The sequence below is a fragment of the Scyliorhinus canicula genome, chromosome 3, assembly GCF_902713615.1.
Source record: "Scyliorhinus canicula chromosome 3, sScyCan1.1, whole genome shotgun sequence".
NCBI lineage: Eukaryota > Metazoa > Chordata > Chondrichthyes > Carcharhiniformes > Scyliorhinidae > Scyliorhinus > Scyliorhinus canicula.
In genome coordinates, this window is record NC_052148.1 from 219300409 (window position 1) to 219326923 (window position 26515).

Sequence of the window (26515 nt, forward strand, 5' to 3'; positions counted from 1 at the left end):
GCACAACCTGCAACAGTAGTGAACTCGCCAACATTGAGGGCATTTAAAAGTTTATTGGATAAGCATATGGATGATAATGGCATAGTGTAGGTTAGATGGCCTTTAGTTTTTGACTTCCCATGTCGGTGCAACATCGTGGGCCGAAGGGCCTGTACTGCGCTGTATCGTTCTATGTTCTATTGTAATATATATAAATGACTTGGAAGAAAGCGTAGCGGGTCTGATTAGCAAGGTTGCGGATGATACTAAAATTGCAGGAGTTGCAGACAGTGATGAAGATTGTCAGAGCATACAACAGGATATAGATAGGCTGCAAAACTGGGCAGAGAAATGATAGATGGAATTTAACCCGGACAAATGTGAGGTGATGCATTTTGGAAGACCCAATTCAGGTGGGAGCTATAAAATAAATGGCAGAACCATCAGGAGCAGAGACATTGAGAGATCTGGGCGTGCAGGTCCACATATCCTTAAAAGCGGCAGCACAGGTGGAAATGGTGGTAAAGAAAGCATATGGCATGCTTGTCTTCATAGGACGGGGTATAGAGTATAAAAATTCGAAAATTATTTTACAATTATATAGAACGTTGGTTAGGCCACATTTGGAATTGCCCCTTAATTGGAAAAAGTGAATTGGGTACACTATATTTTTTTTAAAAAGACTTATCTGGATAGGCACATGAACAGACAGGATATAGGATACAGGCAATTGGTCTGGATAGGACACGTGATTGGTGCAGGCTTGGAGGGCCGAAGGGCCTATTCCTGTGCTGTATTGTTCTTTGTGCTATTATAGCTGCCGTATCATATTTCTCCATCGCTATTAATGCTTCTAATTTTCTCATTTTGTGTGAGTACTTTGTGGAGGCACTTACATACCCTAAATCCTGACAAATTTTGATCAGTTCTACTTTTCCCAGGAACAACAACATTAAACATGATACTAGCAAATTTTGACAGCTCTTCATGTTCAATATGGTTTGTGTTATCATTTTCCAAAGCTGATAAGCATACACAGCTCGAAAATAATGCCTTGCATTTCAAAAATTACTAATATTTTGTCCAGGATTCTCCGTTCCGGAGTCTAAGTGCTCCTACCAGTGGAGAATTTGGTCTGGTATCCACTGGCGCTCAGAGCACCACTGACGTTCCATTCCATATTTTTGGGAGAGCAGTCAAAGGAGCCCCATCTTAGAGAAGTCCCCCGACCTGAGCCCCTCCAGCCCAGCACAAGAGCCCCCCCCCCCCCCCCAACGACCCCCAACTCCCAGGAAGGAAGTGGCAACCTCACGTCTATTATTGGGAGGGTACGTCGGAATCTACTCTGCAACTGAGGTGCGGTACCTAATCTCTGGGACATGTCCCGCACCTCTGAAACTGGAATAGCATTTTTAAAAGGGTGCGTTGTTCTCCAATAGCTGCTGCAGCCTCAGCCCTATCCCCCACCAGATCACAGGCAGGACACCACTGTACTCTAATCACTGCCAACGCCACTTGTTTTTTTGTAAACATTGTAAAAAATAGTTCAAATCCCCAAAACAATATTTCAAATAAGTCAGTCAGTATGCCAAGTTTAAAGGTCTGCGAGATGAAGGTTAAAGTTATGCCTTTAAAGTGGTGGAAACCTTTGAAGTGTTTTTTACACAATCAATTTCATTGACTTTTGAAGTATCAAAGGCAGTGTGTATGGCTATATGAGGCTGAACGCTTTAAACTGGATTGTTAACATTGAAATTTACATTTCATTGCTTGCTAACGGCATCGTGATTAGCAGCTCGCTGGACCTTCAAAGTGAAGAATCAGATTGTTTATGTATGTAGCTCTGCATAATGACCCCCTCCGGGGAGAGAACATAAGAGGTGATCGTCTCCCTGGACGCAAAAAAGGTCTTCGACAGAGTCGAATGGAAATACCTCATAGAGGTACTGGAGCGGTTCGGGCTTGGAACAGGGTTCACCGCTTGGGTAAAGCTCCTATACAACGCTCCCATGGCGAGTGTACGGACCAACAATACCAACTCCCAATACTTCCAGCTGCACAGGGGCACCAGACAAGGATGCCCACTGTCCCCGCTGCTGTTCGCACTAGCAATCGAACCGCTAGCAATCGCGCTCAGGGCAGCAAAAAATTGGAGGGGGATCCGAAGGGGAGGTAGAGAGCACAGAGTCTCACTCTATGCGGATGATCTGCTCCTCTATATCTCGGACCCACAAAGCAGCATGGACGGAATCATCGCGCTCCTGAAAGAGTTTGGAGCCTTCTCGGGCTACAAACTCACATGAGCAAAAGTGAGATCTTCCCAGTACACCCGCGGGGGGGGGGGGGGGGGCAGCACTAAAGGGGCTGCCGTTCAAACAAGCCCAAAATAAATTCCGCTACCCGGGGATCCAAATAGCCCATGACTGGAAAGGGATCCACTAATGGAACCTCACCAGCCTGACGGAGGAAGTTAAAAAGGACCTGCAAAGATGGAACACACTCCCGCTCTCCCTCGCGGGGAGTGTCCAGACGATCAAAATGAACGTACTGCCCAAGTTCCTCTTCCTGTTTAGATCCATTCCGATCTACATCCCCAAGGCCTTTTTCAAAGCGCTGGACAAACATATCATGGCGTTCGTATGGGGGGGTAAAAATGCTAGGATCCCAAAGAACGTCATACAAAAAACAAAATCCAGGGGGGGGGGCTAGCCCTCCCGAATCTACAATTCTACCACTGGGCGGCAACAGCCGAGCGAGTAAGGGGATGGATCCAGGAGCCAGAAGCCGAGTGGGTGCGTGCGGAGGAGGCCTCCTGCATGGGAACCTCCCTCCGGGCCTTCGCCACAGCAGCACTCCCATCCCCACCCAAAAAACACTCCACCAGCCCAGTGGTGACAGCCACCCTCCAATCCTGGAACCAACTGCGGCAGCAATTTGGCCTGTACAAAATGTCGGACAAGGCTCCCATCTGCAACAACCATAGGTTCAAGTCAGCACTGACTGACGCCACCTTCAAAAGGTGGAGGCAGGACGGGGGGACACTGACAGTCAGGGACCTATACACGGACGACAGGATCGCAACACTGGACGAACTGACAGAGAAATTTCAGCTAGCTGGGGGGAACGAGCTACAGTACCTGCAGCTCAAAAACTTCCTACGAAAGGAGACAAGAACGTACCCACAACCGCCACGACAGACACTACTGGAAGACCTACTGGACGCAAGTATCCTAGAGAAAGGGAACTGTAGTGACATGTATGACCGACTGGTAGATCGGGACGACACCGTACTGGACGCAACAAGAAGGAAATGGGAGGACGACCTGGGGATGGAGATAGGGTGGGGACTCTGGAGCGAAGCACTGCATAGGGTCAACTCCACCTCCACGTGCGCAAGGCTCAGCCTGACGCAACTAAAAGTGGTACATAGAGCCCACTTAACGAGAAACCGTATGAGTAGGTTCTTCCCGGAGGTGGAGGACAGATGTGAGCGGTGCCAAAGAGGCCCGGCCAACCACGCCCACATGTTCTGGTCTTGCCCCAGACTTGTGGAGTACTGGACAGCCTTCTTCGAGGCTATGTCCAAAGTGGTGGGGGTGAGGGTGGAGCCATGCCCGATAGTGGCGGTCTTCGGGGTTTCAGACCAGCCAGATCTATTCCTGGGGAGGAGGGCGGACGCCCTTGCCTTTGCCTCCCTGATTGCCCGCCGTAGAATCCTGTTTGGCTGGCGGTCAGCAGCACCACCCAGAGCTGCAGACTGGCTGTCCGACCTCTCGGAATCTCTCCAAATGGAGAAAATCAAATTCGCCATCCGAGGGTCGGACGACGGCTTCCACAGAACGTGGGAGCCATTCATGCAACTGTTCCGGGACCTGTTTGTGGCCAACGTACATGAGGAAGAATAGTCGGGTGGCCAAGAACCAGGGGAAAATGGACGGGAATCGGGCTCGGTATGGGGGTTTGATGGCAAGCCAAGGCCCAAAACCAAACTATAAATAAATGCCTATAAACATGTGCCTCGGCCATATTGGGAATGTAAAATATGTGTGCTGGCTAAAGGGGGCGGCCACAATTGTTGTTATGAAGATGCTTACCTGTAAATATTCATGTTAAATTTTTGTGTTTTCCTTTTTTTTTCTCTCTCTCTAATAATTTGTAATTTGTCATATATAAAATATGAAAACTCAATAAAAAACATTTATAAAAAAAAAAAAATGTATGTAGCTCTGCAAGAATCCATTAAGTAAGGGTGGCAGCTATTTCTCTAACCATAATTTTTTTTTGAGTCTGCCTCTTTGTTCTCGAGTGTTTCACAGAAAGTGAAGGGGTAGCCCCCGCAGTGGTTCTTTCCTTGAGAACAAAGAGGCAGAGTTGGGCGGCACAGTGCAACAGTGGATAGCACTGCTGCCTCATAGCGCCAGGGGCCCAGGTTCAATTCTGACCTTGGGTGACTGTATGGAGTTTGCACATTCTCCCAGTGTCTGCGTGGGTTGCCCCTGGGTGTTCCGGTTTCTTCCCACTGTCCAAAGATATGTAGGTTACGTGGACCGGCCATGCCAAATTGCCCCTTAGTGTCCAAAGTTTGGGTGGGGTTATGGGTATAGGGACTAGTGTAGCCACCAAAGTTGGCCATTCCCTAAATACAAAATGGAGGAACGCAAAGCTTTCAGGTTAAAATGGACAATGTTTGCAGCACAAGCAGGCTGCACCAAGCCAATGTGTATTCTGTCTGCTAAGAGAGCGAACAGCACCGAAACAAACATTCCGCATACTAATGAGGCAATCTCCGGGATAGTTAACATAGCAATGGAACGATCCTAGGGACAATGGACACAAATACAGAAGTGATTGCAACAGTGTATAGGAAACCAGACACCCCGGCACCAGCGGGGTTCGAAAACAAAGCACCTGAAGGCCCGCCCAGTAGCCGAGAGATAGCCTCAGTATTGGGGGATTCAAACAAATCGATTGGGAAGAGACCCAATCGATTCCCAGCAGGAAAAGGGTCCGCCCGAAAGGGCGCAAAGCCCTAGAACCTATAAAAGACAGGTCCCACACTTAGTACGTTCTTCTTAACCAGCCCTCCTCTCTGGACCAGCATCTCGACCAGCTTTTGCCAAAGAAGACCTTGAACGAGAGAGAGGAGAGGTTTGGGACAGCAGCCACCAGCAAGTAAGTGTCTCGCAACGATTGCTACCAGAGATAGACACTCCTGGCCCCTTTTTAACCCGTACCAACCTGAAGTCTGCAGACCAGAGCAGAGCAAGAGGCCTTGTCCCCTGATCCGGCAGCTCCCTTCGAGATAAGTATTGGTTTATTTAGTGGTAGGAATAGTTTAATCATCTTAGCGTGTGCATGGGTAGTATTATAATTGTATTATAATAAACTCAGTTGTTTGAATTTACTAATTATGGTCTTATTGCTTTGAACTTGACCTTTAAACTTGTGGCGGTATCTTAACGATACCTGGCGACTCCAGAGCTAAGTAACGAAACAGAGCCAAATCGAGTGTTAAGCACGCTCACCCAGAACGAGCAACATTAGGCCAAGGTAGAATGTTTTTTCAGAGGGTGGGTGCAGACTCAATGGACCGAATGGTCTCCTTCTGTACTCTAGGGATTCTATTCGCTCACAGGTCAGCATTACAATATCCCACAGGTCAAGTATTTCAAATTACAACCACCAAAACACAAACAGAAATAAAGCATACCTTACATGAAGCACACATTCACTGTACATAGATATGTCCTGACTTCGAATGAAGGCACCTAAACTCTTGGCATCAGACAACATTAACTTTGACTGATGTTCCATTTTCTGCTCCAAATCAATGGGATGCATGTGATCAAGCCATTTGAAAAACTTACACTGGTCAGTTTTTGAGGCATCACAAGTATAGAATAAACGACCCTACACGAAGCAAAGAGGAAATAGAATTCAAATTATAGAAATACAATATTTCAAATGGAAGAAAATAAATTACTGAACAATAACTTTTCCGCCTGAGATATAGAGAATGTCACATACTTCTGAGTAGAATATCAAAATATATTGGATGAATGTGCAAATATTTTATGCTATTTTCCAAAATTAATAACACAAAAATACAATACTTATTTTTTTATTATGTCAACTTTAATCATTTTGAGTAATCTTCCCATTGTTTGAAATAAACTAAAATGGTGAAAATAGCAACAATATCCTGCCAACCTCTAGGTCAGTGAATGCCCTGTATACTGTAAAACTGAGCCGTAAAGGTCAGGGACATCCAAACATCAATTGCCTTGTGCTGAGTTAGCTGATCTCAGCCATGGGAGGAATCGGGTTTGCTCAAACTGGACTCAGCATTCATAGACAATAAACGAGGGATGAAGAAACAGCTCAGTCAGACTTCCCAGACCCAATTGTGATCTATGATTTCAGCTGAAAACTGATTTGATTTGAACCAAGTATGCTGAAATGAAATGAAATGAAAATCGCTTATTGTCACGAGTAGGCTTCAAATGAAGTTACTGTGAAAAGTCCCTAGTCGCCACATTCCGGCGCCTGTTCGGGGAGGCTGTTACGGGAATCGAACCGTGTTGCCAGCTTGCCTTGGTCTGCCTTCAAAGCCAGCGATTATCCCAGTGAGCTAAACAGCCCCTATCCCAATGGTGAATTAATCTGCAAACACTCGTTTTCTAGGTTTAGATGTGAAGAATGGTAACTCAGATGAAGTACAAGAGAGTTACAAAGCTTTAAAAGGCCTTTGATACCTTACCTATGTGTATATTCATTTGTAACCTAGATAATGAATGTCAGCAGCGTTTTTGATGATTTGGCAGGGGAATGATGAAATTAAACATGGGTTGAGAAACAATACAGGCTAAATTGGATTTGTCAACCATTATAAGACATGTCTGACATGCAGTTCTGTAAAAGTCAGTGGAACAGATTATTGGGTGGACTTCCAAATCACCACTGCTATACTGACTGTTCTGCGAACACACCCGTGTCTAATTTAACCCCCACATCTTCAACTAACTTCCACACCAATGCTTTCCAGCTAAGGTCAAGATAGTAATCATGTGTGAAATCTTTGGCTAATTTCGCCCTCATCAGGCAGGAGTTAAGAGCTTTATTTTAATCGTAACACAGTATTTTTAACTGAAAAACTGATTACCTTATTTGGACCTTCCTTTTTAACCATAACAAGCTTTGCAGGCTGTTGATGTTGGCAAAGTGGAACCCACTTTTGCTCTTTTCCGGCACTTCTTGCCTTTTCTGAAGAATATTCAGAGATGTCAACTTTTGACAAAGCTTTATGAAGTTTCTGAGACAGTTCAAAGAGCCAAATATTGAGATGTTCTGAAAAAAGACAAGCACCATCTGATACTGATTTCACACAGGAGTTCAACATTCTGTGTGTTAAAAGCCTCATCTTGAAAATTGCAAAGTGGCAAAAGTCGTATCACACTTAATAATAAGTTATCGTACTTTAAAAGTCCAACTTCACTGCATTAAATATACTAGATCCCTATGTTTGTTAATATAAGCCTCAAAGAAGCCCATTGTATCCAGAAATGTTTTCAGTAGCAAGAGTGGGATGGTTCAGCCACTAACCATCTGCATGAATATCATCACCAACAAACGTGAATCAAGTATCAGTAGTCAAACCTAAGACAGTGTTTCCCCAAACTGGGTCCTACGAATCATAGAATTTACAGTGCAGAAGGAGGCCACTCGGCCCATCGAGTCTGCATCGGCTCTTGGAAAGAGCACCCTACCCGAGGTCAACACCTCCACCCTATACCCACAACCCAGTCACCCCACCCAAGACTAAGGGCAATTTTGGACATTAAGGGCAATTTATCATGGCCAATCCACCTAACCTGCACATCTTTGGACTGTGGGAGGAAACCGGAGCACCCGGAGGAAACCCACGCACACACGGGGAGGATGTGCAGACTCCGCACAGACAGTGACCGAAGCCGGGGAGTCGAACCTGGGACCCTGGAACTGTGAAGCAATTGTGCTATCCACAATGCTACCGTGCTGCCCCTGGGTTGCGTAGGAGACATACGGGGTTCCCCAGTAAGTCTAGCCATTGTAATTTGGAAAAAAGCTGTCCTTCCAGCTTGTCCAATCAAAGGCAGTTTTCACACTGTGTTGGCTACTCCTAGGCACACTAGTCAGCCCACCAGAAGCCAATACACTGAGGAGTTAATTGGACAAGCTGGAAATAATGGCAAAATCATCACTGAAAGTCCCAGGCAAGGCAAAGAGAAAAAGCGACTGGACAGTGGACGGGCGGGGGAGCAAGGTAGGTCATGGGACGAGAGGGGAAACAAGTGTGAAAGAGAGAATGTGAGTGCGAGAGAGAGATAGAAATAGAGAGAGACGTGAGAGTAGAGAGTGAATGTATGCGCACGCACATGCGTGTGTCCAATATGAGAATCAAGCTCTCCAGTGGCACTCCTTTTTAAAAATAAATTTAGAGTACCCAACTCATTTTTTTTCCAATTAAGGGGAAATCTAGCGTGGCCAATTCACCTACCCTGCACATCTTTTTGAGTTGTGGGGGTGGAGCACACACAGACACAGGGAGAATGTGCAAACTCCACACGGACAGTGACACGAGGCTGGAATCAAAACCAGTTCTCGGCACTGAGTCCAGTGGCACTCCTAGTATTTTTTTTTAATAAATGTTTTTATTCTCCATTTTCACATTTTCCTCCAAAATTTACACCCCACCCACAAACAGTAAACGGTAACAAATACAAAATCAATCCCCTTAACAATAACAACGATCCCATCCTCTCACCACCGCAAACAACGGCCCACCTGTCGATATATGCATCCAATAAAACAAACCCTCCCACGGTGGAAACAAAAAACAAAGGAGAAAAAGAAAAAAGGAGTCCGGGACCGCCCAGGGTCACCATAGAGTCCACTCCCCCCCCCCAACAACACACAGAATGCCGTCCAACCTCTGAAAGAGTGCCGTACATGATGCCCAAGAGTTGTAAACGCCCCCCCCCCCCCTCTCCTCCATCCACTGCCTCATGTAAAACTCCTTCCCCCAACCTCGGTTCTTTCCCCTCCAACTTTCCATCCCGGTTAGACCACTCGGATCCTGTTCTGCCAGGCTCCGATGGCCGCAGCCCCTCCCCCCACCTCACTCCCGTTCACTGGCCGGCAGAGGCCGGCCAGCGTGGAGGCCCCTGCCCGGGTCCCTTTCCCCCTTGCCCGACCCAAGGAAAACCCAAAAATCCCTCTTTCAGCGCACAAACCCCGCATACCCACCTACACCCCAAAGTGCCCTCACTTCGAGTGAAAGTCCCATCACTTCCCTTGTCCAAATATGTACAACACTGGCTCCTTTAGCCCATACACCCGCAGGCAGTGAAACAAACAAACAACAAAAAAAGAAAATACAGTCATGAGGTTACATCGGCACATTGCCATTTCTCAATTTCTCAGTTCAGCCACAGTCCTTCTGCCTTCGCAAACTCCTCCGCTGCCTCCGCCATTCCAAAATAAAAGTCCTTGAGCTTGTAAGTCACTCTCAGCTTCGCTGGATGTACAATGCCGCACTGCACCTTGCTGATGTACAGTGCCCTCTTCACCCGGTTGAAAGCAGCCCGCCTCTTCGCCAGCTCCACCATAAAGTCCTGGTATACACGTATACCAGCTCCAGCCCACTGCACCACCCGCTTCTGCTTCAGCACAGGACCTTCTCCTTCACACTGTACCTACAGAGTCACTACCCTTGGCGGCTCACTCGCCTTTAGTACAGGCCCCCACGACCGATGAGCCAGATCCAGTTCATATCGGGAGGGATCCTCCCCCTCCCCCAATTGTTCCGCCAGCATCGCAGCAAAATACTCAGTCGGTCTCGGCCCTTCAACTCCTTCGGGCAGCCTCACAATCCTCAAATTCTGTCGCCTGGACCTGTTTTCCAGGTCTTCCATTTTCCCTCGCAGATCCTCGTTAATCTCCATCACCTTCCGCATCTCATTCTCCATCGACGTAAGTTGATCACCGTGCTGCAATAATGTCTCCTCCACTTCCTTCAGCGCCTCCCCTTGCTCCCACACCTCCGCCACTGCACTCACCACCGCCGTCGTCACCGGGGAAATCGCCTCCTCCATCAGCACATTCAAAACCTCCCTCATCTCCTTCCTCATTGTCTCCATGTATTTTGTAAACTGCCTTTCGAATTCCACAGCCATTACCGTAGTTATTTCTTCAGCCGTAAGCAATGCGGCCTGATGCCCCAGCCTCCATTTTCCTTGGTGACCCCGTAACCTTTCTACTCCCCAACGAACCTTCAGCTGTTTTCACAGCCGTTTTCTTACTGGACCTCGACATATCCCTTCCCTGTACTTTCTCCTGGCCTTCATCGCCCCTAGGACCGGACGTCAATCCCCGACAATGCCGTTCCCGAACGGGAGCCCTCCAACGCGCGGCTGCCTCCCGCCCGCCGTCACTGGAAGTCAGCCGTCACCGCTTCTTCAATGGCCTTTGTGAGATCTTTTCACAGTTGTTCCCTCTGCTGCTAGAATTCAGCTTTCATAAAGGCCCTCAAGTCAGCTTCGCACTCCTAGTATTAAATGAATTTGTGGGCAAAAGAAGCAGCATCACTCCTCCCATTTAAAAATTACAAAAAGAATGTACGGCATAAGTATTTGTTGAATCAGATAACTTTTCAATTAGAATAAATGAGTACATGTAAAAAAATAGAAAAAACTTTTATAAATGTTTTGTATGTTTATACCTATTGCGCAAAATCATTTAGATTTAGAGTTACGTATACCGAGGTACAGTTCTGCGCACAGTCCAGGCGGATCGTTCCATGCATGATAAAAGATAGGTCATACAATAAATACACAATGTAAATACATAGACATGGGGGTTCCGTCAGTACACTTGGGAGGTCAAAAGTGTTCCCTGGCTGGAAAAGTTTGGGAAACCTTGACCTAAGCTATAAGTGGAAAGCTCTTCCTCAGCTTGCTCTAACTCCTGTGTCCAAAATGACCTGGGGAAAGTCATCAATTTTAGTCTAACTGTGAATACGTTTAACAATTGGGAACTGAATGGTGCTCGGTCCAACAATAGGGGCATATCTCAAAAATAAGCTACCAATTAACGGCCTTAAGTCTTAATTTCCAACAAATGTTTAATCCATTTGCCTTAATATTGCCATAATATTTGTATCAAAGCTGACATATAAATTTTCATGTAGAGATACGTTGTAATTTCTTTGTTAGTTCAAATAATTGTGCATCATTAGAGCTTGTTCTGGTTAATGATGCAAAGAATGTAAATGACCTGAAAGTAGAAGGATAGGATAATTTTGCTCCTGTGAACCCCCACCCTGCCCCACCATTTGGACTGACTGGGCCCAGCCCTTGGAGGCCAATATAAGCAAATGTAATCCTGTTTTGCACTGAAATCCCAATCCACACTTCTAGCAAGAGTTGGTGGATAGCAACCAGAGCTGAGTGCTGACCAATTTTTTAAAACCTTCTTGCTCTGGATTTCTAAGGCCAAATGCAACGGCCTCCTGCCATTCCACCCATAAAGATCAGCGAGGCTCAGTCCCATATTTTCCCACTGAGCCATCAGAGATAGAGTGTGTCAACTGGAGATCATTTAAATCATTAAATCTACTGATAGTTTTGAATAATCGCCTGCTTTGCAAACCAAAAATGGCAGTACTGGTCTCCAATGCAGCTAACTGATCTACAGCGGACTTTGAATAGCTTTTGTGTCAATTTGAAAGCTTTTTGAGTGACTTAGGGACATATAAATAGGAACAGTAGCAGGGCCCTCAAACAGTCAACATGATCATGGCTGATCTTCTACCTTAACTCCACTCTGCACTCTATTCTTGTATCATTTGATTCCCTTAAGTGCCTCAAAATTGTGATTTTTATAAATACCTGTTATTGCTGCAGTGAAGACCTGCCTGTAATGCGTAGGACTATGGAAGGTAGCTGGGATGGTTACTTGTCTTTTAACAGCCTTTGTTCCTTGGGAAACAACTGTCCTGGGAAAGCATAACTCTGACAGTCTGATACTCTGCAATAAAGAACAGAGAACTGAACACTCAGAAAAAATCAGTGTGTATTTTGTGGCTGACATTAAAGAGTACCCAATTCTTTTTTTTTCCAATTAAGGGGTAATTTAGTGTGGCCAATCCACCTACCCTGCACATCTTTGGGTTGTGGGGGTGAGACCCATGCAAACACAGGGAGAATGTGCAAACACCACCCAGACAGTAACCCGATTCTCAGCACCGAGAAGCAGCAGTGCAAACTACTGCGCCACCGTGCTGCCCCGAGGCTGACATAATAAAGTGTCCTTTTTATCATGCTCACCTTACAAGTAACTTTTAATCACTGGATTTAAAAGAGAAATACGTAACAAAGAATTCTCAAATGCAGTGGCAATGGAAAAATGACATTACACAGACAAATTGAAATTAGTCACTTACCTCTGAATCTGCCCCGTAATTATTTGTTTTGCTCAGTGCATTGCGCCCTCTCCTGACAGAACTGACGATTGGCAAAGCGTGTGTTTCATTTACACCTAATACACTTTCATGCTGTTCGATCAGTTTGTCCTTTATCAGCTGCATAGAAAAGGAATCATTTACATTTTCCTGGATTGCAAGGGCCTTTCCATTTCCTTCCTTGAATGCTGCCATTTCAAACATTCGTCCTGTACCAAAGATATGATCTTGCTCCCTCCAGCTGCCACTGTTTGGAGATACTGGATTGCATTGCTCTGCAATTTGATACTTTAGCCATTTGCTAGCCTGAGTCTGTAAAGTTGCTTGGAAGCTTTTTGGGGTTACAAGTTCTAGGGTGTAAGCATCAGCATTATTAGCAGAAGTTTCACAGTTCCTGTTTATAGACTCAGGCCTGACTCTACTTTCTGAACAGTCATGTAAATCTCCTTGTCGGCCTTTCCTCGAGTAAATAGCTGAGCGCTGGATCAGCTCATCTGGTTCAATCATACCTGAAAGGCTTTCAAAGGAACTTGAGGCAAGAGTCTGATCGATACATTTGTCTGTTGTTGGCATAGTGACAAGTGGAGTTCTTGGTCTGAAAGCTGATTGGGTCCTTAACACTGCATTATTCATAAAATTATTTGGCCTTTCATTTCCTGTGAAATGAAGGACAAGAATACGAACATAAGATTGTCTGCAGGAAATAACTCTACCACTATAGATTGTGAACACAATTCAGCCTTTCATCACTCACTCGGTGCATATAATTTGTGTACAAGCAAAATACTGCAAATCTGAAATAAAATCAGAAAATGCTGGGAAAACTCAGGTCTGGCAGCATCCCTGTAGAGAAACAGAGTGAACGCTTCACGTCAAATGTGACTCATCGGGGCAGCACGGTGGCACAGTGGTTAGCATTGCTGCCTACGGCGCTGAGGACCCGGGTTTGAATCCCGGCCCTGGGTCACTGTCCGTGTGGAGTTTGCAATATTCTCCCCGTGTCTGCGTGGGTTTCACCCCCACAACCCAAAAGATGTGCAGGGTAGGTAGATTGGCCACTCTAAATTGCCCCTTAATTGGAAAAAATAATTGGGTACTCTAAATTTTAAAAAAAAGAAAAAAAAAAATGTGACTCATCATCATATAATTTGTCTGTCTACTCAGGAGGGTGACATAACCTCAGCATTTTCCTCCATTATCAAGCATGTCTTTAAATCCCTCTCCTCCACCCTTTCCACACTTTAAAAAAAATAAATTTAGTGTACCCAATTATTTTTTCCTATTAAGGGGCAATTTAGCGTGGTCAATCCACCTATCCTGCACATCTTTTGGGTTATGGGGGCGAAACCCACGCAGACACGAGGAGAATGTGCAAACTACACACGGACAGTGACCCAGGGCCGGGATTCGAACCCGGGTCCTCAGCGTCGTAGGCAACAATGCTAACCACTGTGCCACCGTGTGCTGCCCCTCCTTTCCACACTTACTCACATACAATAGTAAGTGCGAGGAGCTCATGGAATACTTTTGACACCAAGATAGACATCATCCATTCAGCTGCCTTTTCTGCTTTCCTCTTCCCTTTATCTTCTAGGCTAAACCTTCCCCAGGCTTTCTTCAGTGTGGCTCTAAACCCCCAGCTCACTAATTTAGTTCCTATCTCCTACTATACATTCTCAGAATAAATTTTATCCCAAGATGCACCTCTTGCTCCATTAACCCTGTGCTCACTAAAAGATTATGTACCCAGCTTCCCTTCCTGGAACCCATGTTGGCTGACACTATAAATGATTCTGTTGCTTGAGTAACTGTTCCCTGTGCTATCAAAACTGCCATCATTTTCCTCCCCAAAATGCCCAATTACATTTCTTTCCAACAGGCAGCTTCCAGAACTGTGCCCACCGCTTGCACAAAATCCTGTCTAAATCTGTCCAGTCAGGTTTCAGACCCACAGCAAACCTGCGCAATACAACCTTCGCCAAAGTGATGAATTATATTCTCTGTGGCTCTGACCATAACTTGAGACTTGTCGTTGCAGTTATTGAAGTGTGAAGGTATTTCAAGTTTCAGCCCAAGTTCCTTCCATTATGAGGCAGCATATCCGAAGCGCAAAATAGTTTTCAATCAAGATAGAACTAGAATTTACACGTGACAAAAGATGATAGGGTTCCATTCATTCCTTTTTCAATCTAGCATTTGCAGTGCGCTGTGGCTTCAAACAATGACATTTTGAACTTTGTGCTTGTACATGGAACTTCACAATGTGGAGATGCCGGCATTGGACTGGGGTGAGCACAGTAAGAAGTCTTACAACACCAGGTTAAAGTGCAACATGTTTGCTTCAAACACTAGCTTTCGGAGCACTGCTCCGAACCTGAGGAAGGAGCAATGCTCCGAAAGCTAGTGTTTGAAACAAACATGTTGCACTTTAACTTGGTGTTGTAAGACTTCTTACTACGGAACTTCACAACATTTGTCGATCTAAACTAGCATTAGCCAGTATCACAGTTATTGCAGAACAGTCTCAGCAATTCAACTGGTCTCAATTACAGGTGCTCACTGTCTCTTAGAGACCAAGATTATAAGGACCCAGGGAATAATACAGGATGCTATTACATGTTGAAAATAATAAGAGATCGGGTAAATCAGAAATGTTGATTAGCCAGTTTATTAACTTTGTCATTTACCTCATAGATAATCATAACTGAGAGTCAGACTTTCAGGGGAACAACAAATAATCATCTGATATTAGGTTAATTGTCAACAAATAGTCTGGGCCTGCACATGAACAATGGAATGAGTTTGAGTGAACAATAACTTTGGTTGAATGGGTTGTACAGATTTTCACATCTAGGTCAAAGGAGGACTTGTGACATCAATTCCATTCTCGAGGATATAATGCTGTCGAGACTCCATTCCACAATCCCAAAATGAACATCCTCTATGCTGCCAGATTTGGATTTGTCATGTGTGCTGAGGTACAGTGAAAAGTATTGTTCTGCGTTCAATCCAGAAAGATCTTTCCATGCATGAAAAAACATAGGGCATACAATAGATAAACAATGTAAATACATTGACACAGACATCGGGTGAAGCATACAGAGTATAGTACTATTCAAGAGAAAATTCAGAGAGATCAGTTCAGTCCATAAGCCAGTCATTCAGGAGTCTCGTAACAGCGTGGAAGCATGCAAGATCACATGAAAATTATTAACTGCAAATTTACAGTGATCTTTTCATTTAGCAATCTTGGTTTTCTCTCACTGAGGGAATACTGGATAGCTACGTTGATGGAAAACAAATTTCCGAAAGTGTTTAAAAATGGTCATACACCAAAGTGTCACCAGTCCTATTGGGAAAATGATCTAAGTGGCCTAAAGCTATGGCTAAGATGTGCAGGCACTCATTAAGGCAAGTACTGCACTTGTATTATCATGATCTTCAATCAGAATGTATAACCTATACATGATTAGAAAAAAATCTTATTACAAACTATTCTCATTTTATGCTGGGAACACAGACCGAATGGTCTGAATTAAATTTGCGCTAGCGGGTGTCCGTCATCCACAACAAAATCTCCCCTGCTGACCCAATCTCTGGGAGCCATGACGAAATAAAGTTCCGAACTGGCAGTGAAAACCCTGCAGCCTGGGCTCCAAGCTCCACAGTGTACATTCAATTCCTGCATTTCCTACATTGGAACGCATGTTCCACCCGAGAGAAGTGTCACATAAGAGGCTGGCAGCTCTGCAGTACCAACAGCATCACTGGGAGCAGTGGTCACTGCTGGTATTGCACTGTGAGTGACCCAGAGGAATGCCAATGGATCCTCAGAGGGAGTGTTCGGAAAACAAAGGTAGCTTTAAGGGATTTATATTTGCATTGGGAAAAATCAGAAATAAGGTATAGTTTTAAGCATGTTTAATTTAATGTTTCTGTGCCTGGAAGGGCAAAGCCTATAGTCGATTCATACTGTCAAATGTTTGTAAGTGTGGGGGTTGTTTAAGTTTCAACTGTGTTTCTATTGTGCTTAGAGAGGGCTACAGCGTGAAGAATAAATAAAAAGGCATATGCATGTGAGCGTTGCTTGGCAACTGGAGGCCCTTGTACAGCACTTCCAAACTCGCTTCCAAAGGGGGGGGGTCATTAAATTTTGTCCAATGAGTGAAATAACAATAATCCTTAATTACATTACTCTTTAATGTCTCAAAACATTTCAGAGGTAATTAGCCAATTATAATTTGCAGATTACATGTTTCCATATTAATCACTGGCGGTTCTTCGACACAATGACACTCCTGTACTTGGTTATAACATATAGCTGTTTTTCAGAATTATTCTACCTCAGGTTTTCATCCCCCAGTCTGAGACTTGACTTTCTTTTAATAACGAGCAACTTACCACTCAGGCTCGGTTGGTGGGTTGGCACTGAAAACTCAAGTTCTCCCACATTACTCTGTAGGTTATCTCTGGAACATTGGAGAACATTATCCACGAATATAGCCCCTGAAGGCACCTCCTGCGTTGGAGAGTTTACCTTGTAATAAACAAAATCGAAAACATTTTAATTAAATTGAACTGCATTCAACATCTATACTGTTGTAGATTCTAATTAAAATTGAATTCAATTTAATTGAGAAGTGTTTGATTGGAGCAAACAATAATACAACGTGGGGAGTAAGGTTTTGGATTCAGTTGCAGAAAGATGTGGACAGTTTAAATATAAATCAGTTATTTTTAAACCACTAAGAATTATAAAACAAGTAATTTACTCATTCAGTCAAAAGAGAAGGGCTGTCGCCTCTCATCTTGTTTTGTTCATATCCAAAAGAAACATTTGCGCGCAATTTCCCGAAAAGTGTGGTAGCAAGCGGGAACTGCCACGAGCTTCCTGACGCTCGGCGCAGCGAGGCTGTCACCGCTAGAAAACATTAATTGGTCCACTTAACGAGGCCCCATGGGCTTCACGCCGTAAATCATGGTCGCCAGCCCCCTGCTCACAAGGGTGAGCAGCACTTAAACCACTCCTGCACAGTCAACCCCACTCAGCTCGCAGCCATGGCGCCGAGATGACCAGCCCCACAAATTGGAGATGCAGACCTGGGCAGACTACTTGAAGCGGTTGAGGCCGGACGGGATGCCCTGTTCCCCGGAGGGTCTTGCAGGGAGCCACAGGCAACCAGTGCTGGCCAGAAGGAAGTGGCAGCGGCCATCAGCTTGTGGGGGTGGGACCCGAAGGATTGGCACCGAGTGCCGCAAGAAGGTTAACGACCTCCACTGGGCCACGCAGGTGAGTTGGAAATGGAGCCCCGCGAAGAGAATGTGCCTGGCACTGCCCCCGCCCAGCACCGCTCTGTGCCCTGGCCCACCCATGATCAGCAGTGCCGCCCACGCTGCCCCATTCCCCTCCCCCCCAACTCCCATCCATGCCCCATATGGCCCATCTTCGCCAACCCCCCAAACCGTGAGCATCCCCCCCACCCCCGTGATGAACAGTGGACGGGGTGCCGGATATCAGCGTCCTCAGCTCCTACGAGGAACAGGCCCTGGAGGTTGTGAGGCAGGCAGAGGCCACAACAGTGACTACCGTAGAGGTTGGCCCATGACGCAGAGGTGAGGATCCACCCCTTGGGTGATGTGACACAGTTCCTGGGAGGGTGGGAAATGGGGGGAGGATGGAGGGCGGGGGGGGGGGGGGGAACAGAGGAAGGGAGTTTGGTGAGAGGGGGAATGACGGATGAGGCCACCTCCTAGGTGAAGTGGGCGAGGATGAGGGCTTCCCTGGCACTCTGACCCTCGCCGCTCCCACCTGAACTCCATCCTCCGGCTGATACTGCGGATCCTCCCCGGGCTCGTCCTTTAGCACCTCCTGGTCCGGTGCCTCGTCGTCCTTATCCTCCTCCCCGGAGGTGGCCACATATTCCTCCCCCTCCAACACGTCGCCCCGCTGCTGTGCCAGGTTGTGGAGGACTGCAGTGCACCACCAGTGCGGTCGAGGCATCGGAACCGCATCTTGAGGAGTCCGATAAACCGCTCCGCCTCCGCACTGGAGTCACTAGCCAGGTCCTTAGCGGGTACCCCTTATCCCCCCAAGAGCCAACCAGCCATCCTGGGGCAGTCCTCGAAGAGACTGGGGATGTCCGACTGCCCCAGGATGAAGCTGTTGTGCACACTCCCTGTGAAGCCCTTCCGCCAGCTTCACTTTTTAAAATGGAGTACTAATCAATGCCCGCTTGACTACTTGCTGGGAAGGCCGTTAGATCAGATGAGGCCGTTGGATAGAGGGACGCTCCCATTAATTGTATGGAGATTCAGCTCAAGTGGCGATTATTGGTTTCTCACCACGCTATGGCAGGATCCCGATTTCGCCAATGGAAGCGAGCCAATTAGATCGCAAACAGAACAGTGCCCGGCACAGATTTCGATTTTGGCCTGTCCTGCAATTTAGCGACCTTGTAGCGCTCTCACTTGTGTGCGACGTGGCCATTAAATCATGCCCATTGTTTCAATAAGTTAACTAATCCATCAAAAATGACTCATCAATGTCAACCTGCATGATATTAACTATTTATTACTAATATATGGGGGCTTGTGCTAAAAACTGGGAGAGCTGTCTCACAGGCTAGTTAATCGACAGCCTGACAGAGTCATGCTGACCAAATTAGACGTTACAGATAATGTCCCAGACACCACCTTTACAATCCCTCGGTATGTCCTGCCCCACCGGCAGGCCAGATCCAGCAGTGGTGACGGCACAACGGTATACAGTCGGGAGGCAGTTGCACGGGGAGCCCTCAGCATCAACTTGTTTTAAATTAATTTTCAGGATGTGAGGTGGTCATGGAGTCCAGAGTCAAGGCAGCATTTGATCGAATATGGCATCAAGGAGCCCGAGCAAAACTGGAGTCAATGGAAATCAGGGGGGGAAATCCGCTACTGGTTGGAGTCATACCTGCATAAAGGAAATGGCAGTGATGGTCGGAGGTCAATCATCTCAGTTTCAGGACATCACCTGCAGGAGTTCCTCAGGGTGGTGTCCTAAGTCAAAACCATCTTCAGCTGCTTCATCAATAACTTTCCTTCCATCATAAGGTCAGAAGTGGGGATTTTCGCTAATGACTGCACAATATTCAGCACCATTCAGAACTTCTCAGACACTGAAACAGTCCATGTCCAAATGCAGAAAGACCTGGACATTATCCAGGCTTGGGCTAACAAGTGGTCTGTAACATTCGTGCCACACAAGTGCCAGGCAATGACCATCTCCAACAAGAGAGAATCTAACCACCCCCACCCCACGACACTGAATGGCATTTTCATCAACTGTGTGGAGTTTACACGCTCTCCCCATGTCTGCGTGGATTTCCACTGGGTGCTCTGGTTTCCACTGACTGTCCAAAGATGTGCAGATTAGGTGGGCTGGCCATGCTGAATTTCCCCTTTGTGTTCAGGGATGTGCAGGTTAGGTGGGTTAGGGCAAGGAATGGTCCTGGGTAGGATGCTCTTTCAGAGGATCGCTGCAGACTCAATGGGCTGAATGGCCTCACTGTAAGGATCTGATGGAATCCAAGAAGCCTGACACCATCCAGTACAAAGCACCCGTTCTACAAACATTCATTCTCTCCACAGTGGCAGCAGTATGTACCGTCTCCAAGATGCACTGCAGGAACTCACCAAACCTCTTTCGCCAGCACCTTCCAAACTCACGACCGCTACCATCCAGAGGTCATGGGGAGAAGACACATGGGAACATCACCACATGCAAGTTCTTCTGCAGGTCACTCAATCCTGACTTGGAAATATATCGTCATTCACTCTATCTGGGTCAAAATCCCAGAACTCCCTACCTAACAGCACTATTAGTATACCTACAACACAGGGACTGCAGCAGTTCAAGAACGCACCAAATTCACATGAGCAATTAGGGACGGGTAATAAATGCTGGCCTAGCCAGTGATGCCCACATCCCGTAAAACAAATTTTTAAAAAATCTACTGTAAATTAACACTGAACTGACAGATTAATGCACCTCCTTTAATGAAGCACAGGACAATTCCTCTTTCTACTGACTAATAATAAAATTTCAGGAATGCACGGTGTAGATATCTGATTTCTGAGAATATGATTTTGTCAATGTTAATTTTGTAGAAAAAGAGAAACTCTCCCTTTTTTGTTGAAATAGGAATTCCAGGCCGAATAATGATTAACTGGGTCTGGTCTCTACTACATTAAGAATAATTGCATTTGTCTCAAATTAAGTTAACCGTGTGAAAGTCCAACTGTGCCGATTCAAATTCAAAGTGTGAACCAGAAAAACACAACTGGCCAGGAATATTTGTCAGTAAAACAGGCTCCACTGGGATTGGAAGAAAAATAATAGCTATTTACCAAAACAATGAAGTCAAGAAGAGAAAGAATTTAACATGGACATGGGTGTACTTAACCATATACATATTCAAACAGGGATGAATATTGATTGAAGAAAAGAAAAACTTTGATCATCTTCAGTCCCGACACCCATGTCCTCAGTAAAACTGAAATTTGTTCTCTTATCAACTGGTGGATCTGAAATCCTTTTGAAGTTGTGCACACATTGATCTATAACATTATGTACACTTTATTGAGAGACGCTGCTTTTGAAAACTCAGTCATTCACATCTTAACTTTACCTGAAACAATGCCGCCAGCATTGAATTCCTTGCTAAAGGTGGTGATACAAAACTGGCATCTGTAGTGAGGCTTCCTGGAACTTGATGGAAAGGATCAAAGTGTTCTTCAAATTCTAACTCTTCCTGAGAGGCCCTGACTACTGTGTCACTGGATGCGGAGCCCTTCACTTGGTACCCTCTAAATTCAGCTGCCTGCAGAAACGTGTCAAACTCTTCATAAATTTACCAAATACCAGATGAACTGTATGATTTCAAGAGCATTTTCACTAAATCAGTTCAAGCTTATCACTAAAGACTGAATGAATTAGCTTCTTAGTACTCTAAAATGTTAAAACCATATAAAAATCACATCAAACTTTCTCGATATCAAGGGAGTGACTGTTCAATTGTCAAGGCAGAAAAACACGAGGCTGAACCTCGATTCAAAGGCCAGTCCTCTTCTCCCCCCCGCAGGATCTTCCAGTCCCGCGAAGGAGAGCCCTGCTGTGGGTTCCTTGATGGCGCATGCGCATCTGGCACGTCATACAGTGCAAATTCCCGACATCCTCAGGAATGGAAGATCCCCTAGTGGAGGGCCGCCTCCGCCGGCAGAAAACCCACCATTCGGGTGCGGAAAATTCTGGCCATAATCTTTGCTTAGTTGTTGATCTCATTTAGGGCACCTGTTGGCCTCATTGCACTGAACCAGATAACGGGAGAGAGAGAAAAGAAACAGCCAATACATCCCGAAACCTTTGTTGAAAAGTGTGAAGTTTGGACAGCAGATGAGAAAATATTGAGTTCTCTTAATTGAAATAGCCTGTTATTCACCCATCATTCGTGCGTTCATTAACTTTGCCCGCAGTCCCCCGGTGCCTCAATTTTAAAATTCTCACGCTGGTGTTCAAATTCTGAAAAACCTTTACCCGTCTCTTTCTCTGTAACCTCCTCCAGTCTTACAATCTCTGCCTTCCTCCATTTCTGGCTTCCTACGCATCCTCAATGTTAACTGCCCCATCATTTGCAGCCATGCCTTCAGCTACTTTAGATCTGGAATTATCTGCTTAATGTCTCCTGCTTCTCTCACTCTCTCTCCTCCTTTAAGGTGCTTCTTAAAGCCTACCTCTTCAACCAAGCTTTTGATCATCTATTTCCTTAAGTTGTTCATTGCCAAATTTTGATTGATAATGCCACTGTTAAATGTTTTGGGATGCTTTACCACATGAAAGGCACTATACAAATACAAGTTTTTACTGTTACAGATATCAATCCTCGTCCATCACGAAAGGCTTTTTTTTGGGTAAGGCCTGTTGAAACCACCATCCCCCCACCCCAACACAAAATCTACCTCAATAGAAAAACAGGGATCACACCAATATGTTTCATCACATCATTCCATCAACAGAAAGGAAATTTGGGAGAGGTGTACAACATATGGCCAATCCAACAGCAACCCTTCTCCACTATCACCAAAAGCTGAGAGAGGTGGAAAGGCGTGAAATGAACCAGAATTAAAGCATGGCGACTTGTTGAATATATCGGTGCTTTCTGGTATGTGTGAGAAATTACAACAAAGTATAGCTAGGTCCCTTCTGAAGAGGAGGAAAAGAAGAATTCAGCGGAAAAGAAGATATTTTTCTATTTTAATGTATTATGAAATACAAGATTTTACTTTAATGTAGTTTTATTGACACTGGTTTTACATTCAAATCTTATCTTAGCTATTCTCTTGGATTCAGCTGTGCTGGTCACTTCTGCAAGCAGTCGGAACATCCTACTTTCAGGGATGTCATTGTACAGCACAATATTTAACTTAAGTAGCATAACAACTTGCATTTATACAGCACCATTAATGGAGTAAGATCTGAGCTACAGATCGAACAATACAATCTACCTTATGATCTCAATTTTTGTTTTGTTTTTTGGATATATCCCCACACGTGTGATAATTTTGAAGGTGCGCGTGATGTAATGAGGACGGGCACAAATCATTAAAGTGCTTTATTTCTCAGGTGGCAATGAAACATACAGTAGTAGATGTGGTCAGATTCAATTCAACTGTACAATTTGTTTTCAGTTATTAACACAAAATAACATGCTGTGCTTCTCTAAATCAGTGGGTTAGCTTGCTAGACCTAAACAAGATAACTTTTAGCTACACTCCTGCATTTTAATCTGGTGTCTGACAACTGCTTGCCCAAGAAATTTTGTTCAAATCCCGACTGATAATGGACCAAATTTTAAGATACTCAAAACCCATTGAACAGAGTTCAAATCAAGCCTTAAGTGTATCATTATCTCTAATTTAATCTCCCATGTACATTCTGAGGAGAGGGTCAATACCAAGCAACCCCAGCCAATAACCTTCTGACAAACTGAGTAAAACATGTTAATTGATTCCTGAATTGATAACTGTTTTCAATCTTCAATATTTTTACAGGATTAAAGATTTTCAAGGACATGTACTTTGACCTTTAAATGGAACAAATAAATATGAAATATTATTGTTTTACCTGTAGTGCTCGGACTGGTCTGTCTGATGCTGTAATTTTTTCAAGCCAGTTGTTATCTATATGTTCTTCAAATGCTTCAGTGCACCCTAAGATCTGTTTTAAGTTTGCAGAAAAAAACAAAGAACATTTGATGCAACTAATTTGCCTCATGTTTGGCTCGGGCAGTGTTGTCCAATACATTGGTCACCACCACGTGCGGCTAATTGCATTTCTGATCAGTAAGTAAAACAATAATTAGATACATTGTCATTGGCCATATTATCTCAAAACTGGTATTAACATAGAGCATGTATTTGTATTAACTTTAACCTCTTTTGCATGCTTATTGGTAAAATACTAAGGCAAAAAAAAGTGCACATTTTTTCATTGTTGTGAGTGCTTTATGTCCCTGGTTATTAAATGGTGGTTATTAAATTTCTGAGAAGATTTGCCCATGTAAAGTACATTTATCAGTATTTTGTGAGAGAATGTAAAGTTTTTGCTGATGGAATTAATGCATATGGTTAAAAATATTGTTTGCCGGGCAGCACGGTGGTGCAGTGGGTTAGCACTGCGGTCTCAAGGCGTCGAGGTCCCAGGTTCGATCCCGGCTCTGGATCACTTTCCTTGTGGAGTTTGCACATTCGCCCTGTGTTTGCGTGGGTTTCGCCCCCACAACCAAAATGTGCAAACTAGGTGGATTGGCCACACTAAACTGCCCCTTAATTGGAAAAAATGAATTGGCTACTTAAAAATAAAAAATATATATTGTTTGCGCTGCCATAGTCACATCTGTGGATAGTCAGCAATTTCTGTTGGACAACATTGGACTAGGAGACGATGATATGGAGCTAACAATGAAAAATCTGCAGGATATTATTACACTACAAATTAGCATGTTTATTTAAATATCATTCTATTTTGCATGAATGAAAGGGAAAGAAAGAAAGGAAGAAAGAAAAATAAATTATTTTAAATTACTTTGATGTGCCATTTATTCTTCTGGTTACCATGCAAATGGTCACATATTTTCTCTTATCCTTCTTCCAGTCTCCTCACACCAGGTGTCATTCCCCTAGCTGAGAGAATTAATAGGTATCCCACTGCCAGGCTTTCTATTAAAATCAATCAAAGGCAGGTAGGTTGGATCATCCACCAATTTACTGCCTTTGAGGAGAAATCAGGTAGGTATTACTAACAACTCGTCAACGCCATGTACGAAAGTTACCATTTGAGAAAAACAGACAGCCATGCCCATGAATTTCTACTTCATCCCACCTTTGTTGCTGCTCGGATATGATCAAATCATCTGTTCTCAAATTTTGATCACTTGCATGGGAAAACGTAGTGTCAAAACAACGTGTGAAATGTATTGAGATCTAATTTTAAAAAGAACCAGATTTCACATCCGTCTTTTACATTAGCCTTGTTGTTTTAATTAATTCAAGTAAAGGGCAGCACGGTGGCCTAGTGGTTAGCGCAACCGCCTCACGGCGCTGAGGTCCCAGGTTCGATCCCGGCTCTGGGTCACTGTCCGTGTGGAGTTTGCACGTTCTCCCCGTGTCTGCGTGGGTTTCGCCCCCACAACCCAAAAATGTGCAGAGTAGGTGGATTGGCCACGCTAAATTCCCCCTAATTGGAAAAAATAATTGGCTAATCTAAATTTAAAAAAAAAAAAAAATTAATTCAAGTAGGCTCAATGACAGCTTCATATCAGAAAAAATAAAAACATGGGCGGCATTCTCCCCTACCCGGCGTGACGGAGGGTCCCGGAGTAGGGGAGTGGCGCCAACCATTCAGGGGTCGTGCCGCCCCAAAGGTGGGGAATTCTCCCCACCTTTGGGGGCCAGCCCCACGCCGGAGCGGTTGCCACCAGAAGACTGGCGCAAAAAACCGGCGCCCCCGGCAGCGGGGCTGGCCGAAAGGCTTTCGCCGGTCCGCGCATGCGCCGGCAGTGACGTCAGCGGGGTGGGGTTCTCTTCCGCCTCCGCCATGGCGGAGGCTGCGGCGGATGCAGAAGAAAATAGAGCAGCCAGGGCACTGCCCGGACTCTGAGGGGGGGGGCCCGATCGCGGGCCAGGCCGCCGTGGGGGCACCCCCGGGGTTCGATCGCCCCCCGCCCCCCAAGGACCCCAGGGGCCTGCTCGCGCCGCTGAGCCCGCCGTTCCAGAGGTGGTTTAAACCTCGGCGGCGGGAGATGCCTCCCAGCGGCTGGACTTCGGCCCATCCGGGCTGGAGAATCACCGTAGGGGCCTCTCCGATCGGAGTGGCGAGATTCCTGCCCCCGCCACTTCCCGGGTGGCGGAAAATCTCTGCCACGGCGGGGGCGGGATTTTAGGCGCCCCGAGGCGATTCACCGACCCTGCTGGGGGTCGGAGAATTTCGCCCCAGATTTGAAACAAACCATGGGCGGGATTCCACAACGGGAGACTAAGTGCCGACGCCGGAGTGAAGTCAGAGGCCGCTCCTCGCCCCCTATTCTCTCCCCCCAGGGGGGGGGGCTAGGAGTGGCGGCCCGTCACTTACGCGCGCCGGGCCTTGGCGCCCCGTAAAAGCGGTGCTGTGCAAATTATGACGTCACCAGCGGGTGCCCCGCAAGAAATGTCGGAGTGATCTTGCGGGGCTGCGGAGGAAAGGAGTGCATCCTTCAGAGATGCCGGCCCGCCGATCGGTGGGCACCGATCGTGCGTGCGCCAGACACCTTTTGAGCGCCCCCCCCCCCGAGCGTTCCCACGCTGTTCACGCCGGCAGCGACCAGGTGTGGTCGGCGCTGGCGGTAACACGTCGTATTGGGCAGGCCACTCGGCCCATCCGGGCCGGAGAATCGCCGCTCGCCCGTTACAAACGGCGAGCGCCGATTCTCCGAGCGGCCAGCCGTAAATCTCGGCGCGCCGGTT

The 26515-nt window shown here is 45.8% G+C and overlaps 1 protein-coding gene across 9 annotated transcripts in view; it reads right to left on the reverse strand.

Annotated features, from left to right (window-relative positions):
• The window catches only part of LOC119963301 (protein ZGRF1-like), a 144206-nt gene that overhangs the window by 89520 nt on the left and 28171 nt on the right, over positions 1 to 26515 (reverse strand). For 6 of the 9 annotated variants that reach the window (XM_038792184.1, XM_038792185.1, XM_038792189.1 and 3 more), the window contains 7 exons: positions 23640 to 23732; positions 21148 to 21339; positions 16880 to 17015; positions 12461 to 13134; positions 11907 to 12045; positions 7142 to 7326; positions 5690 to 5889 (listed from right to left, as the gene is read on the reverse strand). In XM_038792184.1, the coding sequence (XP_038648112.1) occupies positions 5690 to 5889; positions 7142 to 7326; positions 11907 to 12045; positions 12461 to 13134; positions 16880 to 17015; positions 21148 to 21339; positions 23640 to 23732 (1619 nt within the window). The remainder of the gene's footprint in view (positions 1 to 5689; positions 5890 to 7141; positions 7327 to 11906; positions 12046 to 12460; positions 13135 to 16879; positions 17016 to 21147; positions 21340 to 23639; positions 23733 to 26515) is intronic. The other 3 variants (XM_038792186.1, XM_038792187.1, XM_038792188.1) reach the window with 3 other exon arrangements.